Source organism: Dipodomys merriami, unplaced genomic scaffold, assembly GCF_024711535.1.
Source record: "Dipodomys merriami isolate MVZ:Mamm:240054 unplaced genomic scaffold, mDipMer1.0.p SCAF_156, whole genome shotgun sequence".
In the NCBI taxonomy this organism is placed as follows: domain Eukaryota; kingdom Metazoa; phylum Chordata; class Mammalia; order Rodentia; family Heteromyidae; genus Dipodomys; species Dipodomys merriami.
The window spans coordinates 2,276,999-2,298,623 of NW_027202893.1; the positions used below are offsets into that span (position 1 = coordinate 2,276,999).

Below are 21,625 nucleotides of genomic sequence, written 5' to 3' on the forward strand. Positions count from 1 at the left end.
AATGGTACTTAATAATTTATACTGACTATACATAAAATGCTACGTAAATATCCTATGCATTTATTAAGCCTCTGTTGCAATTCACTTGAGAGTGAAGTGCTTTAGGTACAAGTCTGGTTTATGACTACTATTGGGATAGAGCTGCTTTTTCTTTGTTTTGGATGTTTACCTAGAAATAATAAAAAATAATGTTACATTTCATAGTATGGTGGTAGCACCATGCTGTGTGCTTTTAATCTTATTCTGCTGTAAGCAAGTAGAACAATAGAAGTAAGTGATAACTCTCTGTTTTTCCTCATTAGGTTTCAAGTTTCTGTGCTGTGGGGTCAACCGTAAGAGAGGTAGATCTGATGTGTATCTGTGCTGTAGAAGCATGAGCTCCTTGCAGTAACTGACAGCCAGCTCTCCTCTCTGAATGAATACACATTTTTTTGTAGTGGTCTTCTGAGAAGGCCATACAGGCGTATAACTATAGCTGTGCAAAAGATGCTATCATTTTTTCCCCCTAGTATTGGGGATTGAACCCAAGAATGCATACCAGGCAAGTGCTCTACTATTTGAACCATGCTCCCAGCCCTCTTTTTGTGTATAAATACATATATATTTATATATATACATATATATGCATACACACACACATACATCCATACACAAGCTTTGTTTGCCCAAACTGGCCTAGCACTTGAGATTATCTTGCCTCCACCTATCAGTAGCTGAGATTACAGGCCTGCTCCCCTACTCCAGGCTAAAAGATATATTTTAATATAGAATGCTATAGTATCATTTTCACAGTTCCTTTTGTTGAGCAAATTACTCTCAGCTCTTCCCTGTTACACTTCTCATTTCACCTAACATTTTCCATTCTACTACAGAGATTTCATATTTCATGATGATTGTACTTGCTAATACTTAGAGTGTTTAGTACATGTTAAATCAATAGATGACTTAACTTACTTAATTCTTATAATACCCTATGGAGGTTCATTTGAGTTTTCTATCTAACTGGCTGAATGGCTGTTTGTTGTTTATTAATTGCAATGCTGGGATTGAACCCAAACATAGGAACACACATACTACCACTGAGCCATACCCGATCCCTATTTCTACTTTTTGTAGATGAAATAACCAAGGCTTGGAGAACTTTTAATCTACCTGCCCAATGCTACCTATTTAGTAAATGTTGTGCCTCATATTCAGACAGAGGTGTCTTATTCCTGCCTACTGAATAGACAAGCACCCTACCACTTGGCTATACCCTCAGCATTCCCTGCTTGCTAATCTCAGTCTTTGTGTGAATTAAAGTGACTTTAACCAGTCAATATTTGTTGCTGAATGGATTCTGTCTGAACCAGAGATCAGTCCTTGGTGAAGGAGAAAATGGGCACTGAAGAGACTTTGCTTTCTTTAGCCCTCCTAAAAAAGGCAACAAAATGCTGTGCATAGTACATAGTATGTGGAATTATTGAGGATTCTTTCAGAAACTTGTTTTTGTTTTTATGCCAGTCCTGGTTCTTGAACTGAACTCAAGGCCTGGGCACTGTCCCTTAGTTGTTTTTTTCCCCTCAAGGATAGTGCTTTACTATTTAAGCCACAGCTCTACTTCTGGCTTTTTTTTGGGTCTGGTCTTGGGGCCTGAACTCTGGGCCTGGGTGCTATCCCTTAGCTCTTCAGCTCAAGGCTAGCGCTCTACCACTTGAGCCACAATGCCACTTCCGGCTTTTTTCTTTTTGCTTATGTGATGCTGAGGAATTGAACCCAGGGCCTCAGGCATGCCAGGCAAGCGCTCTACCACTGAGCCACCTTCCCAGCCCTACTTCTGGCTTTTTGATGGTTAATTTGGTGGTTAAGTCTCATGGACTTTCCTGTCCAGGCTGCCTTTGAACTACAGTCTTCAGATCTCAGCCTCCTGAGTACGATTACAGGCTTGAGCCACCAGTGCCCGGATTTCAGAAACTATTTTGGAAAGTTTATTTTTATTTTATTTTTTCAGTTCTGGGGATTGGATTCTGTTTTGCTTGTGCTTGTTAGACTAGTATTCTACCATTGGAGCTATATCCTAGTCAGAAACTATTGTAAACACTAATGCCTATACTTTTGCCAAGAACTGATAACTAATTTAGTGGTTAATTACAAGATGCCTAAAACAGTAGACAACAATTTGAATTTGTCTGTTAGAAATGCTCTTTTTGAGACAGGGTCTTATGTAGCCCAGGCTGGTCTTAAAATTCTCCTGCCTCTATCTTCGAAGTGCTGAGATTATAGATGTGTTCCACTATGCTTGGCTAGAACTGCGTGTGCGTGCGTGCGTGCGTGCGTGCATGCGTGTGTGCGTGTGTGTGTGTGTGTGTGTGTGTGTGTGTGTGTGTGTGTGTGTGTGTGCGCGCGGGCGCTGCTCTTAAAATTCTTCTGCCTCTGTCTTCCAAGTGCTGAGATTATAGATGTGTTCCACCATGCCTGGTAGAACTGCTTGAGCTCAGGATCTCTTGCTCTCACATGGCTACCACTCTGCTCTCATTGGTTAATCAGAGACAAAAGTCTCAGATTTATCTACCCTCAGATCTCAGTTTTCTGAGCAGCTAGGATTACAGGTATGAGCCACCAGTGCCTGATTAGAAGTACAGTTTTAACCATTACAAATTCAGATGATAAACCTTATCTTTTTAAATAGTCATACATTAAGAAACTGTAATCAGAGAATAGACTTTTTTCTTTGTTAAAATTGTTAGTCTTTTCTTAAACTTTTTTTTTTTTTTTGCTGGTCCAGGGGCCAGAACTCTGGGCCTGGGCACTGTCCCTCAGCTCTTCAGCTCAAGGCTAGTGCTCTACCACTTGAGCCACAGTACCACTTCCAGCTTTTTCAGCTTATGTGGTGCTGAGGAATTGAACCCAGGGCTTCATGCATGCAAGGCAAGCACTCTACTACTGAGCCACCTTCCCAGCCCAAACATTTTTTTTATTTAAGTAGATGTACAAAGAAGTTCCCATTTTACAAAACAGTATATGAATACAAGGTGCCTGACAACATTGTCACCCATCGCTCCTAACCCATAATGTTACTCTCTTAATGAATCCTTGTCCCATCTACTTGGGAGGCTGAGTTGGGTATCACTTGATCCCACAAATTTGAGACTAGCCTAGATAACACTGCAAGACCCCATCACAAAAATAGAAAAGTATTTTCTACCACTAGTACCTTAACATCTGTAAAACTATGAAACAACATTTCAAATAAAGTATTAAGCTTGAAAGGCAAGTTTCTGCTCTTGTAGAATATTGACATTGTCTGAGAATAGGACAGTCTAACTGAAAAAAAGGTAATTTTGTATTTTTTTTTCTTTTTTTGTCAGCGACATTGATGCCTCTTACCAGAAGAACTAAGTGTTGTTATTACTTTTACTGAGAGGAGCTGACTTTTTTTTTTTCTTTTTGCCAATATGGAGGTTTAAATTCAGGGCCTGGCCTTTGATAGACCTACTGTACTATGAGCCATGTCTCCATCCCTTTTTTTTTTTTTTTTTGCATTAGCTATGTCTGAACTAGGGCTTGAATTCAGAGTCTCATATTTTTGCTTATCTTTTTCAATCAAAGTTGGTTGAGCCATACCGCCACTTTCAGCTTTTTGCTAGTTAATTGGAAATGAGTCTCTTGGATTTCTCTGCATAGGCTGACTTCAAACTAGGCTCATCAGATCTTAGCTTCCTGAATAGCTAGGACTAAGTGTGAGCCATGGGCTTGACCTTGGTCTGGCTGTTTTTGCTTCCTGCCTAGATGTGTTCCTGAACCTTAGTCCTCCTATTTAGGCTTCCATTATAGCTAGGATAACATATGTTTTCCATGACACTCAGCTTTTTTTCTATTGGAATGTTGTCTCATAGGCTTTCCTGACTGAGATGTCCTGGAACTGCAGTCCTCCCAATCTTAGCTTTCCTTGTAGTTTAGGATGAGAAAGTCATGCCACTGTACCTAGCTATGGGTTGAGAGTCTCACAAACTTTTCTGCTTCAACTGGCCTCAAACTGTGATCCTCTCATTCTTAGCCTCCCAAGTAGCTAGAATATCAGATAGGAGCCACCTGTACCTGGCTAAGTATTTTTGTGTGTGTGCTTGTTCTGGATCTTGAACACAGGACTTGAGCTTTATAACTTGAGCCACAGCTCTGCTTCCTTCATTTTGGTAATTAATTGGAGATAAGCATCTAATAGATTTTCACGATCCTCAGATCTCAGCCTTCTGAGTAGCTAGGAGTACAAGTATGAGTTGCCAGTGCCTGACCTCTGGCTAAAATTTTTTTTTTTTTATTGTGAGAATACCGTACAGAGGAGTTACAAATTACATGGGCAAGATAACGAGTACATTTCTTATCAAGCATTGTTGCCTCCTCGTTGTTTCCCTTTCCCATCCCTTCCCATACTCCTCCCCTCCCCCCACCCGATCCTCCCCCAGCCCCCACCAAAGTTGTTAAGTTCGTTTTTCGACATAACGACTCGTACATCTCATTGTTGCAGTGGGTCCACCTGTATCCCTAGTTAAACGATTTGTTTTTTTCCCTTCCCCTCCACAAATTATACCAATATCAAATACAGTGAAAGTATGGGTGGGAGGAGGACATACAAAGCAACATAGAAATGGCCAAGTATTCTTAATCCTCTATCAATGAGAATAAAAAATAGATTTCCTTGTCCCAAGGGAAAGAGCTATCTTAAAGGGAAAAAAATGTTTTATTATCCTTTGGCAATTTGAGGTTTATGATTTATTTGATTTGTTTTAGGGCATTCTAGTTTCTTTGTTATTCCAACTACTTTTAAAAATCAACCAAGGCCTGTTGCTGGTGGCTTACACCTTTAATCCTAGCTGCTTACTAGGCTGAGATCTGAGGATGGAGGTTCAAAGCCATCCTGGGCAGGAAAGTTTGTGAGACTTTTTATCTCCAATTAACTACCAGGAAACTGGCAGTGGAGCTGTGGCTCAAAGTGGTAGAATCCTAACTTTGAGCAGAAAAGCTCAGGGACAGTATTCAGGCCCTAAATACTGTTCACAATGTTCAAGCCTCAGGACTAACCAAAAAATAAAAAAATTAATCAGCTTACATATCTTGGCCAGAGTTTAAAAAAAAAAAATTCCCAAAATGAATACACCCCCACTCTTTTTGTCTTTTGAATTCTTTCTGCAGAAGATCTAAATTGCCATGATTGGCTCTATATGACACTCTGATCCATGAAAAAATGTTACCTGATTTGTGTTAGTATGTCCTTGTATCCATCCTTTCATCCTAGTATTGGGGCTAAGCTCAGGGCCTGGTGCTGTCACTGATCTTTTTTGCTCAAGGCTAGTGTTGTACCACTTAAGCCACAGCTCCGCTTTCAGCTTTTTGGTGGTCAATTGGATGGAGATAAGAGTGTCATAGATTTTCCTGCCTGGGCTGGCTTTGAATCTCAATCCTTATAGTACACAGCCTGGTAGATGTGTTTCTTAAGTCCTTGATTGAAATAGCTCCTACTCCTAATAGTATTGTTTTAAGCGCCTAAATGAGAAATATTTGTGTACTTTTAAAATATACAGGGCTAGGAAGGTGGCGTGGTAGAGTGCTTGCCTAGTATGCCTAGTGTGCATGTAGCCCTGGGTTGATTCCTCGTACCACATAAACAGAAAAATCTGGAAGTGGCGCTGTGGCTCAAGTGGTAGAGTGTTAGCCTTGAGCCAAAACAAGCTTGGGGACAGTGCCCAGGCAAGCCCAAGGACTGGCAAAAAAAAAAAAAAAAATTATAAAGATGTAAGTTCTTTGGTCATAGAAGAAATAACCTAGCCAGATAGCAGTGGCTTAGGCCTGTAATCCTAGCTACTCAGAAGGCTGAGATCTGAGGATTGTGGTTCACAGCCAGCCTACACAGGAAAGTCCATAAGACTCTTAATCTCCAATAAGCTACAAGAAAGCCAGAACCCGAGCTGTGGCTCAAGTGATAGAGCACTAGCTTTGACCAAAAGCAGCTCAGGGATAGTGCCTAGACCCTGAGTTCAAACCCAGGACTAGCACCAAAAAAAAAAAAAAAAGGGGGGGGGGAACCTTTCTAAAAATGTATCAGCATAGTAGTTTAGTGTTACATTGTTATCATTAGGAGAAATGTAGTGTGTTCCTGATAGAGGAAAAAGCTGAAATAACTCAGCGTTAAACTGGGCTGAGATGTGTAAATATTGAGCCAAGAAAGGAACTGAATATGTAGCTCGGTGGTAGAGCATATGCTTAGCATGTACAAGACATTGGGTTCGGGCTGGGAAGGTGGCTCAGTGGTAGAACGCTTGCCTTGTATGCCTGAGGCCCTGGGTTCGATTCCTCAGCACCACATAAGCAAAAAGAAAGCTGGAAGTGGCGCTGTGGCTCAAGTGGTACAGCGCTAGCCTTGAGCTGAAGAGCTGAGGGACAGCGCCCAGGCCCAGAGTTCAGGCCCCATGACCGGACCCCCAAAAAAAAAAAAGACATTGGGTTCAATCCCCAGTACTCTCCTCCCCGCCCCCCAAAAGTTTAAAAAACCAGTAAGAACCAGCTAGCCGGGACCTACTGCAGCATTAATAGCCAAGCCATCAGCTTATGTATTATAAAGAACATGGGTGGAGAACTTCCAGTAGATGGTCCTCAAAATCATTTAATATGTGATGGGAGAATACATACAGTTCTTGTTGGCTGTCCATTTTGTATGGCCAATAGATGATGTTAGAAGTACTCAAATGGGCACTGGTGGCTTAACGTTAAGCCTGTAATCCTAGCTACTCAGAGATCTGAGGATTGTGGTTTGAAGCCAGCCGGTGAAGAAAAGTCCCCATGAGAATCTTATCTGCAATAAACTACTAAAAAAAAAACCCTGGAAGTAGCAGTGTGGCTCAAGTGGCTGGCCTTGGGCACCAAGAGGCTGAAGGACAGCAGCCAGGGCCTGAGTTCAAGACCCAGGACTGGCAAACAAAACAAAACAAAACAAAACAAAACAACACCCAAATGTCCTTGGCAGAAAAAATGTTCCCACCGATACATGTAACTGTCCTAGGCTAAAAAATTCTGCCATATTTCCAAGTATGAATTGAAATAGTGTAGATAGATATTTAGTAATTTTTCAGTTTTAGCTTAGATGGGGAAAGGCAGGGTCCCAAATTCTCAGAAGCAAAATTTTCCTCTAAGGGAAAGTAAATTATGTTAGCTCTGCCTTTTATTTTGTTTGCCATCTAGAACATGATATATATGAATCATGGACATGAATGTAATATGATAGTGTATATTTAGAGTATTTTAAACAGATATTTAAATTTTCTTTTTTTAACATGTAATCTTTATTTTTTAAACTTTTTTAGTAAATTTTTTTTTATTGTGAAAGTACTGTAGAGAGGGGTTACAGTTACATGAGCAAGGTAATGAGCACAGTTCTTATCAAGCATTGTTGCCTCCTCCTTTGTTTTCTTTTTTTTTTTCTTCCTTGTCAGTGGTAAAGCTTGAACTCAGAGCCTGGGCACTTTCTCTCCCAGAGCTTTTTCACTCAAGGATAGTGTTCTACAACTTTGAGCCACAGCACTACTTTCCCTTTTCTGGTGGCCAATTGTAGATAAGAGTCTAATGACATTTGCTTCCTGGGCTGGCTTCAAACCATGATCCTTAGATCTCAGACTCCTGAGTAGCTAGGATTATAGGCATCAACTACCAGAGCCTGGCAGGAAGCAAATTTTCTTTCTTTCTTTTTTTTTTTTTTGGGGGGTTGGGTCGTGGGGCCTGAACTCTGGGCCTGGGCGCTGTGCCTCAGCTCTTCGGCTTAAGGCTAGCGCTCTACCACTTGAGCCACAGCACCACTTCCGGCTTTTTTCTTCTTCTTTTTTTTTTGCTTATGTGGTGCTGAGGAATCGAACCCAGGGCCTCAGGCGTGCAAGGCAAGCGCTCTTACACTGAGCCACCTTCCCAGCCCCCAGGAAGCAAATTTTCTATTGAACAATATTCTGGTTTTATCCATGAGGATGAATCTTATTCTCTGTAAATATTGGCCAGTATTACTAGGCTAGATGTTGTCATGCCTAGTTGGCTTTCTTTTCCATTTTTTTCTTTACTTGTTCTCTTCTTTGTCCCCTACCCTCTTTCTATACGTCAGTGAAAAGCTTAATTATAAGATGGGCAAGTCCAATGCTTCAGGTTCATTGTCTTCCTCAATGGATGATTTCTTGTTGTCAGACCCTTGGACCAGGTGGTAGCATCTGGTTCCTTGTACTGTCACTATGCTCTTTCTTGGGTTTCTGGACTAACTTAGATGTTAGAGAGTAATATTGGTAAAATTTTGTGGATATTTTTCTTTTCCTTGCCCTTCTTTGATAGATTGGATCTTGATGTATAAAGCAATTTTAGCAAGGAAAAGGGTAACTCTGCGTGTACTTTGGGGACATGCACTCATGGCCTTTTCTGTCTTGTCTTTCTTTTCTTTTCTTCCTTCCTTCCTTCCTTCCTTCCTTCCTTCCTTCCTTCCTTCCTTCCTTCCTTCCTTCCTTCCTTCCTTCCTTCCTTCCTTCCTTCCTCTCTCTTTGTCTCTTTCTTTCCTTCCTCTCTCCTTATCTCTTCCCCCCCCCCCCCCTTTCTTTCTTGTTCACTATGGGGCTTGAACTCAGGCCTGGATGCTGTCCCTGAGATTTTTTGCTCAAGGCTGGTGCTCTACCACTTCAAACCACAGCACTTTTTCTGGTTTTCTGGAGATAAGAGTCTCAGACTTTCCTGCCTGGGCTGGCTTTGAACTGTGATCTTCCAAGCTCAGCCCTTTGAGTAGCTAGGATTACATGTGTCAGCCACTGATGCCCCACTCCTTTTTATTCTTGCTTAGCTTTTTTGCTTCGTCTATCACTTGAACCATGCCTCCAGTTTTGTTATTTTGCTGGTTAATTGGAGATGAGAGTACCTCTGATTTGTCTGTCTGGGATATGTCTGTCTGGATTTGCTTTGAACAGTGATTCTCAGATCTTGGCCTACTGAGTAGCTAGGATCATAGGTGTGAAATAGCCTGTCTGCTTTTTTTTTTTTTTTTTGGTTGGTTGTGGGGCCTGAACTCTGGGCCTGGGCACTGTCTTCAGCTCAAGGCTAATGCTCTACCAGTTGAGTCACAGCACCACTTCTGGCTTTTTCTGCCCAGCCCCAGCCTGTCTGCTTTTTAAATAGCTCAGAATGTTGACTCATTTGAAAGATTGTAAGACAGTTTTGATATTAGACATCTCAAATTCTGCTGACTTTAGCTTAAGATTTTAGTCATTAATCTTTTACCCACCTATAGGCAACCTAATTGAAAATCAGTCATTCTAAAAAAAGTGATTGTTGGGTTCTACTAGAGAGAAGTTACAATCAAAATTGTTCTGTTTATGTGGTGCTGTGGCTCAAGTGGTTGAGTGCTCGCCTTGAGCTAAAGAGCTCAGGGACAGTGCCCAGGCTCAGAGTTCAAGCCCCACGATTGACAAAAGAGAAAAAAGAAAGAATACAGTTTGAAACCCTTTAGCCAAGTGCCGGTGGCTCACACCTGTAATCCTAGCTACTCAGGAGGCTAAGATCTGAGGATCTCAGTTCAAAGCCAGCTGGGGCAGGAAAGTCTGTGAGACTTGCTCCAATTAACCACCTGAAAACCGGAAGTGGCACTTTGGCTCAAACCTGCCCCCCCCCTCAAAAAAAGTCTGTTGTTATATCTTTTAAATTGTCTGGATCATTTTGTCCAGCATACTTCCTAACAGGTGGATTGTGTTTTTATTGTTTGTTTCCTCACTATGGGGAAGAAAATTTTGTTGCTTTTTTTTTTTTTTTTTTGCCAGTCCTGGGTCTTGGACTCAGGGTCTAGGCACTGTCCCTGAGCTACTTTTGTTCAAGGTTAGCACTCTACCACTTGAGCCACAGCGCTACTTCCAGCTTTTTCTGTTTATGTGGTACTGAGGAATCTAACCCAGGTCTTCATGCATGCTAGGCAAACACTCTACCACCAAGCCACATTCCCAGCTCTTGTTGCTCTTCTTATTGGTACTGTAAATATTTAATCTGTGCCTTTTCAATTACTGTGAACTATCACAACCACTTAACCCTACTATATTATGAACTTTAGGAGCCCTTAATAATTTTTTTTTAGACAATTACAGTTGCAACTTACTTGATTTGTCTTTAATCTTATGTGTTTCTGTTGCTGCTTCACTATTAATCTTTACATGTGCATTGAGGTCTTATGACTCAGTATTAATATATATTATTCCATTTGGACTTTGTTCTTAGTTTTCTTTAACATGGTTAATCTTTCTTTGAATTTTTAAAAACTAGGTCAACGTGATAGTTTAGTAGTATTTAAAGATAAAGGACAACATCCTCTGAATACGAGGTGGAGGAAGGCCTATTTTTTATTTATTTATTTATTTTCTTTTTTGTTTTTGGGTCCGGTCGTGGGGCCTGAACTCTGGGCCTGGGCGCTGTCCCTCAGCTCTTCAGCTCAAGGCTAGCGCTCTACCACTTGAGCCACAGCGCCACTTCTGGCTTTTTTCTTTTTGCTTATGTGGTCCTGAGGAATCGAACCCAAGGCCTCATGCATGCAAGGCAAGTGCTCTACCACTGAGCCACCTTTCCAGCCCAGGCCTGTTTTTTAGTTATCATATATTTCCAGTGTAATTATGAATAGAAGTTGTGGGATGCCAAACCCTTAGGAATTTAATCTTTAGGAGTTTAATTTTTTTGAATGGATTTTTATAGCTATGGTGTGTGTGTGTGTGTAAGAGAGAGTGGGAGGGGGTACTAGAGCTTGAACTCAGGGCTTCATGTGCTCACTTGGCTTTTTTTGCTCATCTCCAATTAACTAGCAAAAGCTGAAAATGGAAATATAGAGTGCCAGCCTTGAGTAAAAAGAGCAAAAGTACAAGGCTCTGAGCATAAGTCTCAGAACTGACACACACACAAACTGTTTTCACATTGGGTCCCACTAATTTGTTTAAGCTGGCCTTGAACTTGCAATCTATCTCAGCCTTTTTTTTTTTTTTTTGTAGGCCAAGACTGGGACTCAAATTCTGTACCTAACACTTTTGCTCATTGGCTGGTGTTGTGCTAACTGAGCCATGCCTCTAACTCCTACCTCAGCCTTTTGTGTGTATATGTGCTGGTCCTGGGACTTAAACTCAAGGCTTGAGTGCTGTCCCTGAGCTTTTTTTGCTCAAGAACAGTGCTCTACCACTTGAATCACAGCTCTACTTCTTGCTTTTTGGTGGTTAATTGGAATTGGAGATGAGTTTAACAGACTTTTCCTGCCCGGGCTGGCTTCAAATGATGATTTTCAGATCTCAGCCTCCTGAGTTGCTAGGATTACAAGCTTGAGCCATTGATGCTCGGCTGTAAGTGAGTTCTTAAAACCAAAAAATTACTGATCATAGCAGAAATTAAGATTGGAATGTAGGAATGTAGATTCAAATTTCTGCCTATATTAAATGCTTTTCAGTTATTTTGATGCTATTTTCTCATCCTTAGCCTTCTTACTACCATAGATCAAATCTTTTATTTTCTAAAATAGTAAATACAGGAGAAAAACCACTGTAGATAGTGCTAAAAGTTCTTACTCTTCTACCTCTGGGGGAAAAAAATTGTTTCTGGGATCACATGCTTGTGATCCCAGTATTTGGGATGGTTAAGTGGAAGAATTGTTATTTTGAGGCCAATGTAGACCCCAGTACAAAAAGAAAACAAAACGAGAAGAAAAGAAAAAATTACAGCCCGGAGCCTGTGGCTCACGCCTGTAATCCTAGCTCCTCAGGAAGCTGAGATCTGAGGATCATGGTTCAAAGCCAGCCCAGGCAGCAAAGTCTGTGAGACTCATATCTCCAATAAACCACTAGAAAACCGGAAGTGGTGCTGTGTCTCAAGCAGTAGAGTGCTTGCCTTGAGCTGAAGAGCACAGGGACAGCGCCCAAGCCCAGAGTTCAAGCCACAGCACCAACCAAAAAAGAAAAAATTACTACTCAGGCCATAGGATATCCAGTGAATTTTGGGTATCAAGCCCTTTCTCTTTCAACTATGGTAAGCAGTGATTCTAAGTGGTAACATAAATGTGTTAAGAACCAGGCACAGGGGACGTTGTCCAAAAGCAAATGTACTCTTAGCTGGGCACTAGTGGCTTATAACTATAATCCTAGATACTCAGGAGGCTGAGATCTGAGGATTGTGGCTCAAAGCCAGCCTGGCCAGAAAAGCCTGTGAGACTCTTATCTCCAATAAACTACTCACAAGAAGCCAGAAGTAGTGCTGTAGCTCAAATGGTAGAGAGTTAGCCTAAGCACAAAGAGGCTTTGCCCAGGCCCTGAGTTCAAGCCCTAGGACCAGAAAAAAGAGAGGGGAGTAGGGAGAGGGAGAAGAAGGGGGGGTATTGAATAACAATGGAATATGTATAGGACCTCCATGGGTATGGAGACAATGACTTCCAAAAGGATCTCATACCAGTGAACAGGAAGCATAGCTTATTGTTTTGTTTAGTTGACTAAAACCTTGCTGCTTTTGGTGTGCTTGATAGACAGTGTGTGTATACATTTATGATTACATATATATATATATGTATATACATATACATATATACACACATAAATTTGTTTTTTCTTAGCAGCAGCTCCTGGAATCAAGAAACCCTTGGCACCTGAGGTGAGTTGAATGTTGGTAACCATGGTTACTAAACTTTAATCCTGGGAGATCTGTTTACAATATCTTTATTTTCTCTATTCTTTTTTTTTTTTTGTCGGTCGTGGGGCTTGAACTCTGGGCCTGGGTGCTGTCCCTCAGCTCTTCAGCTCAAGGCGAGCGCTCTACCACTTGAGCTACAGCGCCACTTCCGGTTTTCTGGTGATTTATTGGAGATAGGAGTCTCACGGTCTCTCCTGCCCGGGCTGGCTTTGAACCGCGATCCTCAGATCTCAGCCTCCTGAGTAGCTAGGGTTACAGGCGTGAGCCACCAGCGCCCGGCCTTCCAAGTTTCTCTTTTCTGTGAAGAATATCTTGTTTGTTTTACTTTCTCCTCATGTAGTTTCCCCATACTTCTCAGCTCTTGGATCCTGCATTTGATATCAGAGATCTCAGACTAGTCCTATGCCCCCCTCCATGAGACATTTTTTTTTTTTAAGGGGGGGTTGGTCATGGGGCTTGAACTCTGGGTCTGGGTGGGTGCTGTCCCTGAGCTCTTTGGCTCAAGTGCTAGCCTTGAGTGCTAGGGACAGTGCCCAAGTCCCATGATCGGCTGAAAAAAAAAGAAAAGGTACCCTTGAAAGTTTTTGATTTGCCCCTCTTTTTTATTTTCTTGGTCAGTGGTGGGGCTTGAACTCTGGGCTTGGGCGCCGTCCTGCACTCTTTAGCTCAGGGCTAGTGCTCTACTACTTTGATTCATAGTGCCTCCTGAGGAGCTAGGATTATAGGTGTGAGCCACCAGAGCCCAGCTCTTTTTTGTTTTTTTTTAAGATATTGTTTTGCTAGCTATGTAACTCAAGCTAACCTTGAATTGGCCAACTTCCTGCCTTAGCCTGTGAGTGCTAGGGTTCAGGCATGGACCACTATACCTGTTGTTTGTTTTGCTTTTGTGGATTCCATAGGGTGTTTTGTGTTTTCATAGAGTGGGACTTCTAAAAAGTATTTACAAAATTTTCTTCATATAGAAAGAATGTCTTGATTGAAAATTTTTGCTTTGATAAACTGTCAATATTCCTGTTTATTATATTAACATGGAAATCATATGTTAATCTTAACTCTTCTTTTCTAGGTGCCTTATACCTCTAGTGTGTCCAGCAAGAAAATAGGCCACAGGGGGGTTGATCCCTCAGGAGAGACAACATATAAAAAGGTAGGTCTGAATGGAACCTTCTCATTTGTCAATTCAGGGACAAATACTGATAGTGTTATTGTAATTTTTTATTTACTTATTTTTGTAGTGGGACTTGAACATCAGGGCCTGGGTACTGTTCCTAAGCTCTTTTGCTCAAGGCTAGTGCTCTACCACTTTGAGCCACAGCTCTACTTCCGGTTTTCAGGTGGTTAATTGGATATGAGTCTTACTGACTCTCCTGCCCGGGCTGGCTTTGAACTACAATCCTCAGATCTCAGCTCCTGAGTAGCTAGGATTACAGACATGAGCCATCAGTGCCTGGCTTGATATTCTTCTGCATATATACCCTTTCTTTTCTTTTCTTTTTTTTTTGGCTGGTCCAGGGGCTTGAACTCAGTGACTAGGCCACTATACCCAGCCTCTTTGTGCTCAAATTAGCACTCTACCACTTGAACCACTGCACCACTTCCAGACTTTTCTGAGCAGTTTATTAGAGATAAGAGTCTCATGGATTTTTCTATCTAGGGTGGTTCTGAACTGGTTCTCAGCTTCCTGAGCAGCTAGAATTACAGGCACAAGCCACTGGTGCCCAGCTTGCTTGCTTGCTTGCTTGCTTGCTTGCTTGCTTGCTTGCTTGCTTGCTTGCTTGCTTGCTTGCTTGCTTGCTTCCTTCCTTCCTTCCTTTCTTCCCTCCTTCCTTCCTTCCCTCCTTCCTTCCTTCCTTCCTTCCTTCCTTCCTTCCTTCCTTCCTTCCTTCCTTCCTTCCTTCCTTCCTTCCTTCCTTCCTTCCTTCCTTCCTTCCTTCCTTCCTTCCTTCCTTTTTTTTGTGCCAGTCTTTGGGCTTGAACTCAGAGCCCTGGATACTGTCCTTGAGTTTTTTTTCCTCAAAGCTAGTGCTCCACTTGATCCATAATTCCACTTCTAGCTTTTTGTGGTTGGAGATAAGAGTCTCATGGACTTTCCTTTCCTGGGCTGGCAAGAAAGAACTTAGATCCTCAGATCTCAGCTTCCTGAGTAACTAGTATTACAGATGTGAGACACTGGTAACCAGCCATATAACCCCTATTTCTTGATATCCTAGGCCATTGAAAAATGATCATTTTATAACTTGGACTTTAGAATTTATTTCAGAAAGGATAGATTGTTATCTATCATCTATATGTTTAAAGGAGAATGTTCTTTGTCTTTTGTAGTTCTGGGAATGGATCCCAGGAGCTTGTGTTTTCTGGACAAATACTCTGCCACTGAGGTATATTCCCAGCCCTAGATGAGAATATTTTGTGTGTATGTATGTATGCTGCCACTGAGGCTTAAACTCTGGGTCTTTTTTTTTTTTTTTTTTTTTTTTTTGGGTCCGGTCGTGGGGCCTGAACTCTGGGCCTGGGTGCTGTCCCTCAGCTCTTCAGCTCAAGGCTAGCGCTCTACCACTTGAGCCACAGCGCCACTTCCGGCTTTTTTCTTTTTGCGTATGTGGTGCTGAGGAATCGAACCCAGGGCCTCTGGCATGCAAGGCAAGCGCTCTACCACTGAGCCACCTTCCCAGCCCTAAACTCTGGGTCTTATGCTCTTCCTTGGCTTTTTTTGCTCAAGGCTCCACTCTTATCATTTGAGCCACACCTCTACTTCTATGTTTTTATTGGTTAATTAAAGATGAGAGTAACTCAAATTTGTTTTCTTGGGCTGACTTTAATCTCGATTCTCAGATCTCAGCCTGTGCCGGGCAAGAATGTTCTTAATGAAAAAAAAACTAACATTAGTTGCTGTTTTACTGAGCTTAAGAAATTGGAGGGGTTGGGAAGGTGGCTCAGTGGTAGAGTACTTGCCTTGCATGCATGAGGCCCTGGGTTCGATTCCTCAGCACCACATAAGCAGAAAAAAAGGTGGAAGTGGTGCTGTGGCTCAGGTGGTAGAGTGTTACACTTGAGCTAAAGAGTTGAGGGACAGTGCCCAGGCCCAGAGTTCAGACCCCATGACTGGCAAAAAAATTTAAAAAAAGAAGAAAGAAATTGGATTTTGAGGGGCTCCAGTGGCTCATGTCTATAATCCTAGCTACTTAGGAGGCTAGATCTGAGGATTGCAGTTCAAAGCCAGCCCAGGCAGGAAAGTCGGTGAGACTCTTATCTCCACTTAACTACCATAAAACCAGAAATGGCACTGTGGCTCAAGTGGTAGAGGGCTCACCTTGAGCTGAAGAGCTGAGGGACAGCACCCAGAGTCCAAGCCACACAACCAACCAACAACAACAATAACAAAAATGGATTTTATTTATAGGAATAAACTTGTAACTAGGCCCTAAAGGCCATTCTTACATAGGGGACTATGTTTCCTGAAGTCTCTCTTCACCCCCACTTTTTCTTGAAGACTTTCTTTTGTCCTTTTTCATTAAATGCTTATGAAGTAAAGTTCAGATTCTAGTGTGGTAATACAATAAATTAGAAGCAGATTCTAGTGTGGTAATACAATAGATAAGAAGCAGGTGAGGCATAGAGCCAGTGGCTCATACCTACAATCCTAACTTCAGGAATCAGATTTGAAGATCTGAGTTTGAATTTAGCCCAGGCACAACAGTCCATGAGATTTATACTACTAATTAATGAACCACTTGAGGCGTGCCTCCAGTCTGGCATTTTTACAAATTAATTGGAGATTGAGTTTCCCAGATGTTTCCTGCACAGGCTGACTTTAACCCTTAGTCTTCAGGTCTCAGCCTCAGTAGCTAGAATTATAGGTATGAATCACTGGCACCTGTCCCTCTTGACTGCTTATTGCTGTGATCAGACTTTTTTTTTCCCCCAGTCCTGGGGCTTGAATTGAAACCAGGGCTTCATGCATTCTGGGCAAGCACTCTATTACTAAGCCACATTCCCAGCCCTTGATCAAACTTAATAATGAAATTTTCATACCTGGTCATTGATAACACCAGTAATTCTATTTACTCAGGAAGCTGAGATTTAGAGGATCAAGGATGGAAGCCAGCCTGGGTAGAAAAGTTCTCAATACATTTCATCTCCAGATAAAAAGCAAAACAGCAAAAAAACAAACAAACAAACAAAAAAAAAAACCTGGGCTGGAGATGTGTATGGTTCCAGTAGTAGAGCACCAGTTGTGATGTAAGAAAGCCAGGTGAAGCCAGGCACCAGTGGCTCATGCTTATAATCCTAGCTACTCAGGTGAGTAAAGCCTGAGGATGGAGATTTGAAGCCAGCCCTGATGGGAAAGTGTATGAAACTCTTACCTCCAGCAGTTATTCACTAGAAAAGCTGGAAGTAGAGCTGTGGCTCAAGTGATAGAATACTAGCTTTGAGCAAAAGAAGTTCAGGGTCAGCAACCAGGCCCTGAGCTCAAGCCCCAGGACACACACACACACACACACACACACACACACACACACACACACACACACACACACACACACACACACACACACACACACACACACACACACACACACACACACACACACACACACACACACACACACACACACACACACACACACACACACACACACACTGAGCTCAAGCCAGTCATGTACACACACGCACACACACACTGAGCTCAAGCCCCAGGACTGGCATGTACACACGCATGCGCGCACACACACACACACACCCCTCAAGCCCCAGGACTGGCATGTACACACGCACGCACACACACACACACTGAGCTCAAGCCCCAGGACTGGCATGTACACACACACACACACACACACACACACACACACACATGCGCACACACACACACTGAGCTCAAGCCCCAGGACTGACATGTACACACACACACACATGCGCACACACACACACTGAGCTCAAGCCCCAGGACTGGCATGTACACACACACACACACACATGTACACACACACACATGTACACACACACACACACACAGGTAAGAGTGCAATGCGAGGAGTTTAAGCCCCAGGACCAAAAAGGGAAGAAAGGGATAGAGGGAAAAGACTGAAAATAATTTCCTTGTTTCTTTTCTGTTTATTAGACAACCTCATCAGCTTTGAAAGGTGCCATCCAGTTAGGCATTACTCACACAGTGGGAAGCCTGAGTACCAAACCAGAGCGGGATGTCCTTATGCAAGACTTCTACGTGGTAGAGAGTATCTTCTTCCCCAGGTATAGACACTTTTAAGGATTCTAGTGTGATTTAGCATATATCAAGTCCTTGGCCTTGTTGTAATTAGGTAAATGGGACTGCACAGTTGCAGAACACATAGTATTCTTTGGATGCTTACATGAGCCTCTGGCCTGTGGAATAAGTCATTAGAAAAAACAACTCAGTTGGGTACCAATGGTTTAAGCTTGTAATGCTAGTTGCTTAGGAGGGAGGCTGAGATCTGAGAATCAGAGTTCAAAGCCAGCTCAGGGGGGAAAGTCTATAAGACTCTTATCTCCAATTAGCCACCAAAAAGCTGAAAGTATGTGGCTCAAGTGGTAGAGCAATAGCCTTGAGCACAAAAACAGTGCCCACATCTTTTTTTTTTAGTCGGTCGTGGGGCTTGAACTCTGGGCCTGGACGCTGTCCCTCAGCTCTTCAGCTCAAGGCTAGTGCTCTACCACTTGAGCTACAGCGCCACTTCCTGTTTTCTGATGGTTTATTGGAGATAGGAGTCTCACGGTCTCTCCTGCCCGGGCTAGCTTTGAACCACGATCCTCAGATCTCAGTCTCCTGAGTAGCTAGGATTACAGGCGTGAGCCACCAGCGCCCGGCTAGTGCCCACATCTTGAGTTCAGGTTCCAGGACAGGCGTGTGTGTACATGGGAGTGTACGCACACACGCGCACATACACACACACACACTCCCCAACTCAGAATGATAGTTATGTCTTACTCCCCATGATGTATCTTTGTCCCAGTCACTCCTATTGTCTCTGGAGGATGTTTTTGCCTCTCATTGAATTCTTGGGTGGACTTCCTGGATGATAGGAACTGGGAAATTAAAGGTTCTTTTACTTTACTCCACAGTGAAGGAAGCAACCTGACTCCTGCTCATCATTACAATGACTTTCGTTTCAAGACCTATGCACCCGTTGCCTTCCGTTACTTTCGGGAGCTGTTTGGCATTCGACCTGATGATTACTTGGTAAACTTCTAATCTCAGAATACTGTGACTCTAGTGTTACAGGGATAATCCCAAAGGAAAGCTCCCTCTTCTCACAGTCTTGCTTGGGTTTTTTATTTTTTGTTTTGTTTTGTCAGTCATGGGGCTTGAACTCTGGGCCTGGGCACTGTCCATCAGCTCTTCAGCTCAAGGCTAGTGCTCTACCACTTGAGCCACAGCACCACCTTCCGGGTTTCTTGTGGTTTATTGGAGATAAGAGTCTCATGGACTTTCCTGCCCAAGCTCACTTTGAACCGTGATCCTCAGATCTCAGCCTCCTGAGTAGCTAGGATTACAGGCATGAGCCATTGGCGCTTGCATTGGGGTTTTCTTTCTTTTTTGGGGGGGGGAGTCCGGTCGTGGGGCCTGAACTCTGGGCCTGGGCGCTGTCCCTCAGCTCTTCAGCTCAAGGCTAGCGCTCTACCACTTGAGCCACAGCGCCACTTCTGGCTTTTTTTTTTTTTTTTGGTCAGTCGTGGGGCTTGAACTCTGGGCCTGGGCGTTGTCCCTCAGCTCTTCAGCTCAAGGCGAGCGCTCTACCACTTGAGCTACAGCGCCACTTCCGGTTTTCTGGTGGTTTATTGGAGATAGGAGTCTCACGGTCTTTCTTGCCTGGGCTGGCTTTGAACCGGGATCCTCAGATCTCAGCCTCCTGAGTAGCTAGGATTACAGGCGTGAGCCACCAGCGCCCGGCTGGCTTTTTTTTTTCTTCTGCTTATGTGGTGCTGAGGAATCGAACCCAGGGCCTCATGCATGCCAGGCAAGCACTCTACCACTGAGCCAACTTCCCAGCCCCGCATTGGGGTTTTCTTCAGAACAGAAATGCATACATATTTTATTTCTTTGTTGAGCAGTGCCTGGTATATCTGAAATATCTTACTGTCTTCTCTCTTGGCTTTAGTACTCTCTTTGCAGTGAGCCTCTGATTGAACTCTGCAACTCTGGAGCTAGTGGTTCCCTCTTCTATGTGTCCAGTGATGATGAATTCATCATCAAGACAGTCCAGCATAAGGAAGCAGAATTTCTGCAAAAATTGCTTCCAGGATACTACATGGTAAGCAAAGGAAGAGAGGAGCGCTGGCTGACTACTGAGTGAGTCTGGGGAGGCTGTCTTCAGCAAGGCAGAATAGTGTTAAAACTTTTTCTGAAGAGTATTTTTGTGCTTTTTGCTCCATCTCTTTTGACTCTGGGATTTGTTTTTCCGCCTTGTTTTAAATGGTATTATACTGGCTTAAGATTCAAGATGTTTCTGTTTTGTTGTTTGTCGACCTTATAGTTTGGAAAATAAGTTAGTTTACTCTCTTTGCTAATTTCACTCTGATAGATTGCACTTGTAGATACTGGAGAATTTATGAAACACTTAGTCTTCCAGGAATATAACCAGGGCTATGGGTTAAGATCTTTTGTTGTTGTTGTTTGTGGTGCTGGGATTGAATTTATTACCTTATGCTATATACATGCTAGGCAGATGCTTCTACCACCTTCTAAATTTTTTTTTAAACCTTGTTAAGTTTGAATACACCCATCATATGTTTGATATCCTAATTCCTATTTTGGATAATCTCTGGCTTGGTGGTGATGTCGTTGAGGTTGATACATCAATATATTTTGGTGTGGGTTTTTTTTGCAAATTTTTTATTGTGATTAAGTGATTACATAATTTCACAAATTTCACAGTATTGTGGGATAGTGATGCTTAGTTAAAGTCACATTCTAACCTTCATGGGGCAAATTATCGTAGTCTATAAAGTTTATGAGTTCTATGGGCTTTGACTATACAGCATTAATCTATTTTGAACAAAGTATGTGGTAGACGCATTATGTCTCAATCCCGTGTAGGAAACAAGAAGGAGGATGACAATTTTTGCCCTTGAATTTTACTGAAAACTTTTATTTGTGCCACCAGAACCTCAACCAGAATCCTCGAACTTTGCTGCCTAAATTCTATGGACTGTACTGTGTACAGGCAGGTGGCAAGAACATACGAATTGTGGTGATGAACAATCTCTTACCGCGGTCAGTCAAAATGCATATGAAATATGACCTCAAGGGTTCAACCTACAAGCGGCGGGCTTCTCAAAAAGAACGAGAGAAACCCCTCCCCACCTTCAAAGACCTGGACTTTATACAAGACATCCCTGATGGTCTTTTTTTGGATGCTGATATGTACAATGCTCTGTGTAAGACCCTACAGCGTGACTGTTTGGTGAGTTTATGCCATATTTGCCTCTCTCAGACATCAAAATTCTCAGTCAAATTTTTGTTGTTGATGTTGGTGGTGGTGGTGGTGATTTTGTTGTCTTTTTGTGGGGGCAGTAGGGGGGACACAAGAATGAGGGGAGGAGGGCAAACAAATTCAGTAATGTTATTCAATATATACTATGTAAAAAATGAACTATGCAACTTGTGGGCAAAGACCAGATGGGGAAAAGTGAAGGAAGAGGTGACATTGTCCAAGAAGCATCATATTCATTACCTGACTTAGGGAATTGTAACCTCTTGTACAACTCCTTAATAATAATAATAGTAATTTTTTTTAAAGTACCTAAAAAATTCTCAGTCTCTGAAACAGATTGGTTGTTCTTAGTGACTTTTTCAGGAGATGGGGCTCTGTTCCTTGGTGTCAAAGGTCCTAGATGTTAGGCAAAAGAGATTTCTAAAAGGTTTGGCACTCTGTTTTTTTTTGTTTTTGTTTTTGTTTTT

General features: G+C 42.5%; 1 protein-coding gene across 5 annotated transcripts in view; it reads left to right on the forward strand.

Moving 5' to 3' along the window:
• LOC138827503 (phosphatidylinositol 4-phosphate 5-kinase type-1 alpha) overlaps nt 1–21,625 on the forward strand; it is a 52,929-nt gene that overhangs the window by 13,648 nt on the left and 17,656 nt on the right. The window contains exons 1-8 of one of the 5 annotated variants that reach the window (XM_070023077.1): nt 378–541; nt 12,611–12,645; nt 13,751–13,831; nt 15,007–15,062; nt 17,807–17,937; nt 18,787–18,904; nt 19,824–19,976; nt 20,829–21,128. In XM_070023077.1, coding sequence (XP_069879178.1) covers nt 15,015–15,062; nt 17,807–17,937; nt 18,787–18,904; nt 19,824–19,976; nt 20,829–21,128 — 750 coding nt within the window. In that variant the 5' untranslated portion in view covers nt 378–541; nt 12,611–12,645; nt 13,751–13,831; nt 15,007–15,014. Of the gene's footprint in view, nt 1–302; nt 342–377; nt 542–12,607; nt 12,646–13,750; nt 13,832–15,006; nt 15,063–17,806; nt 17,938–18,786; nt 18,905–19,823; nt 19,977–20,828; nt 21,129–21,625 lie in introns of those variants that run through there. The other 4 variants (XM_070023073.1, XM_070023074.1, XM_070023075.1 and 1 more) reach the window with 4 other exon arrangements.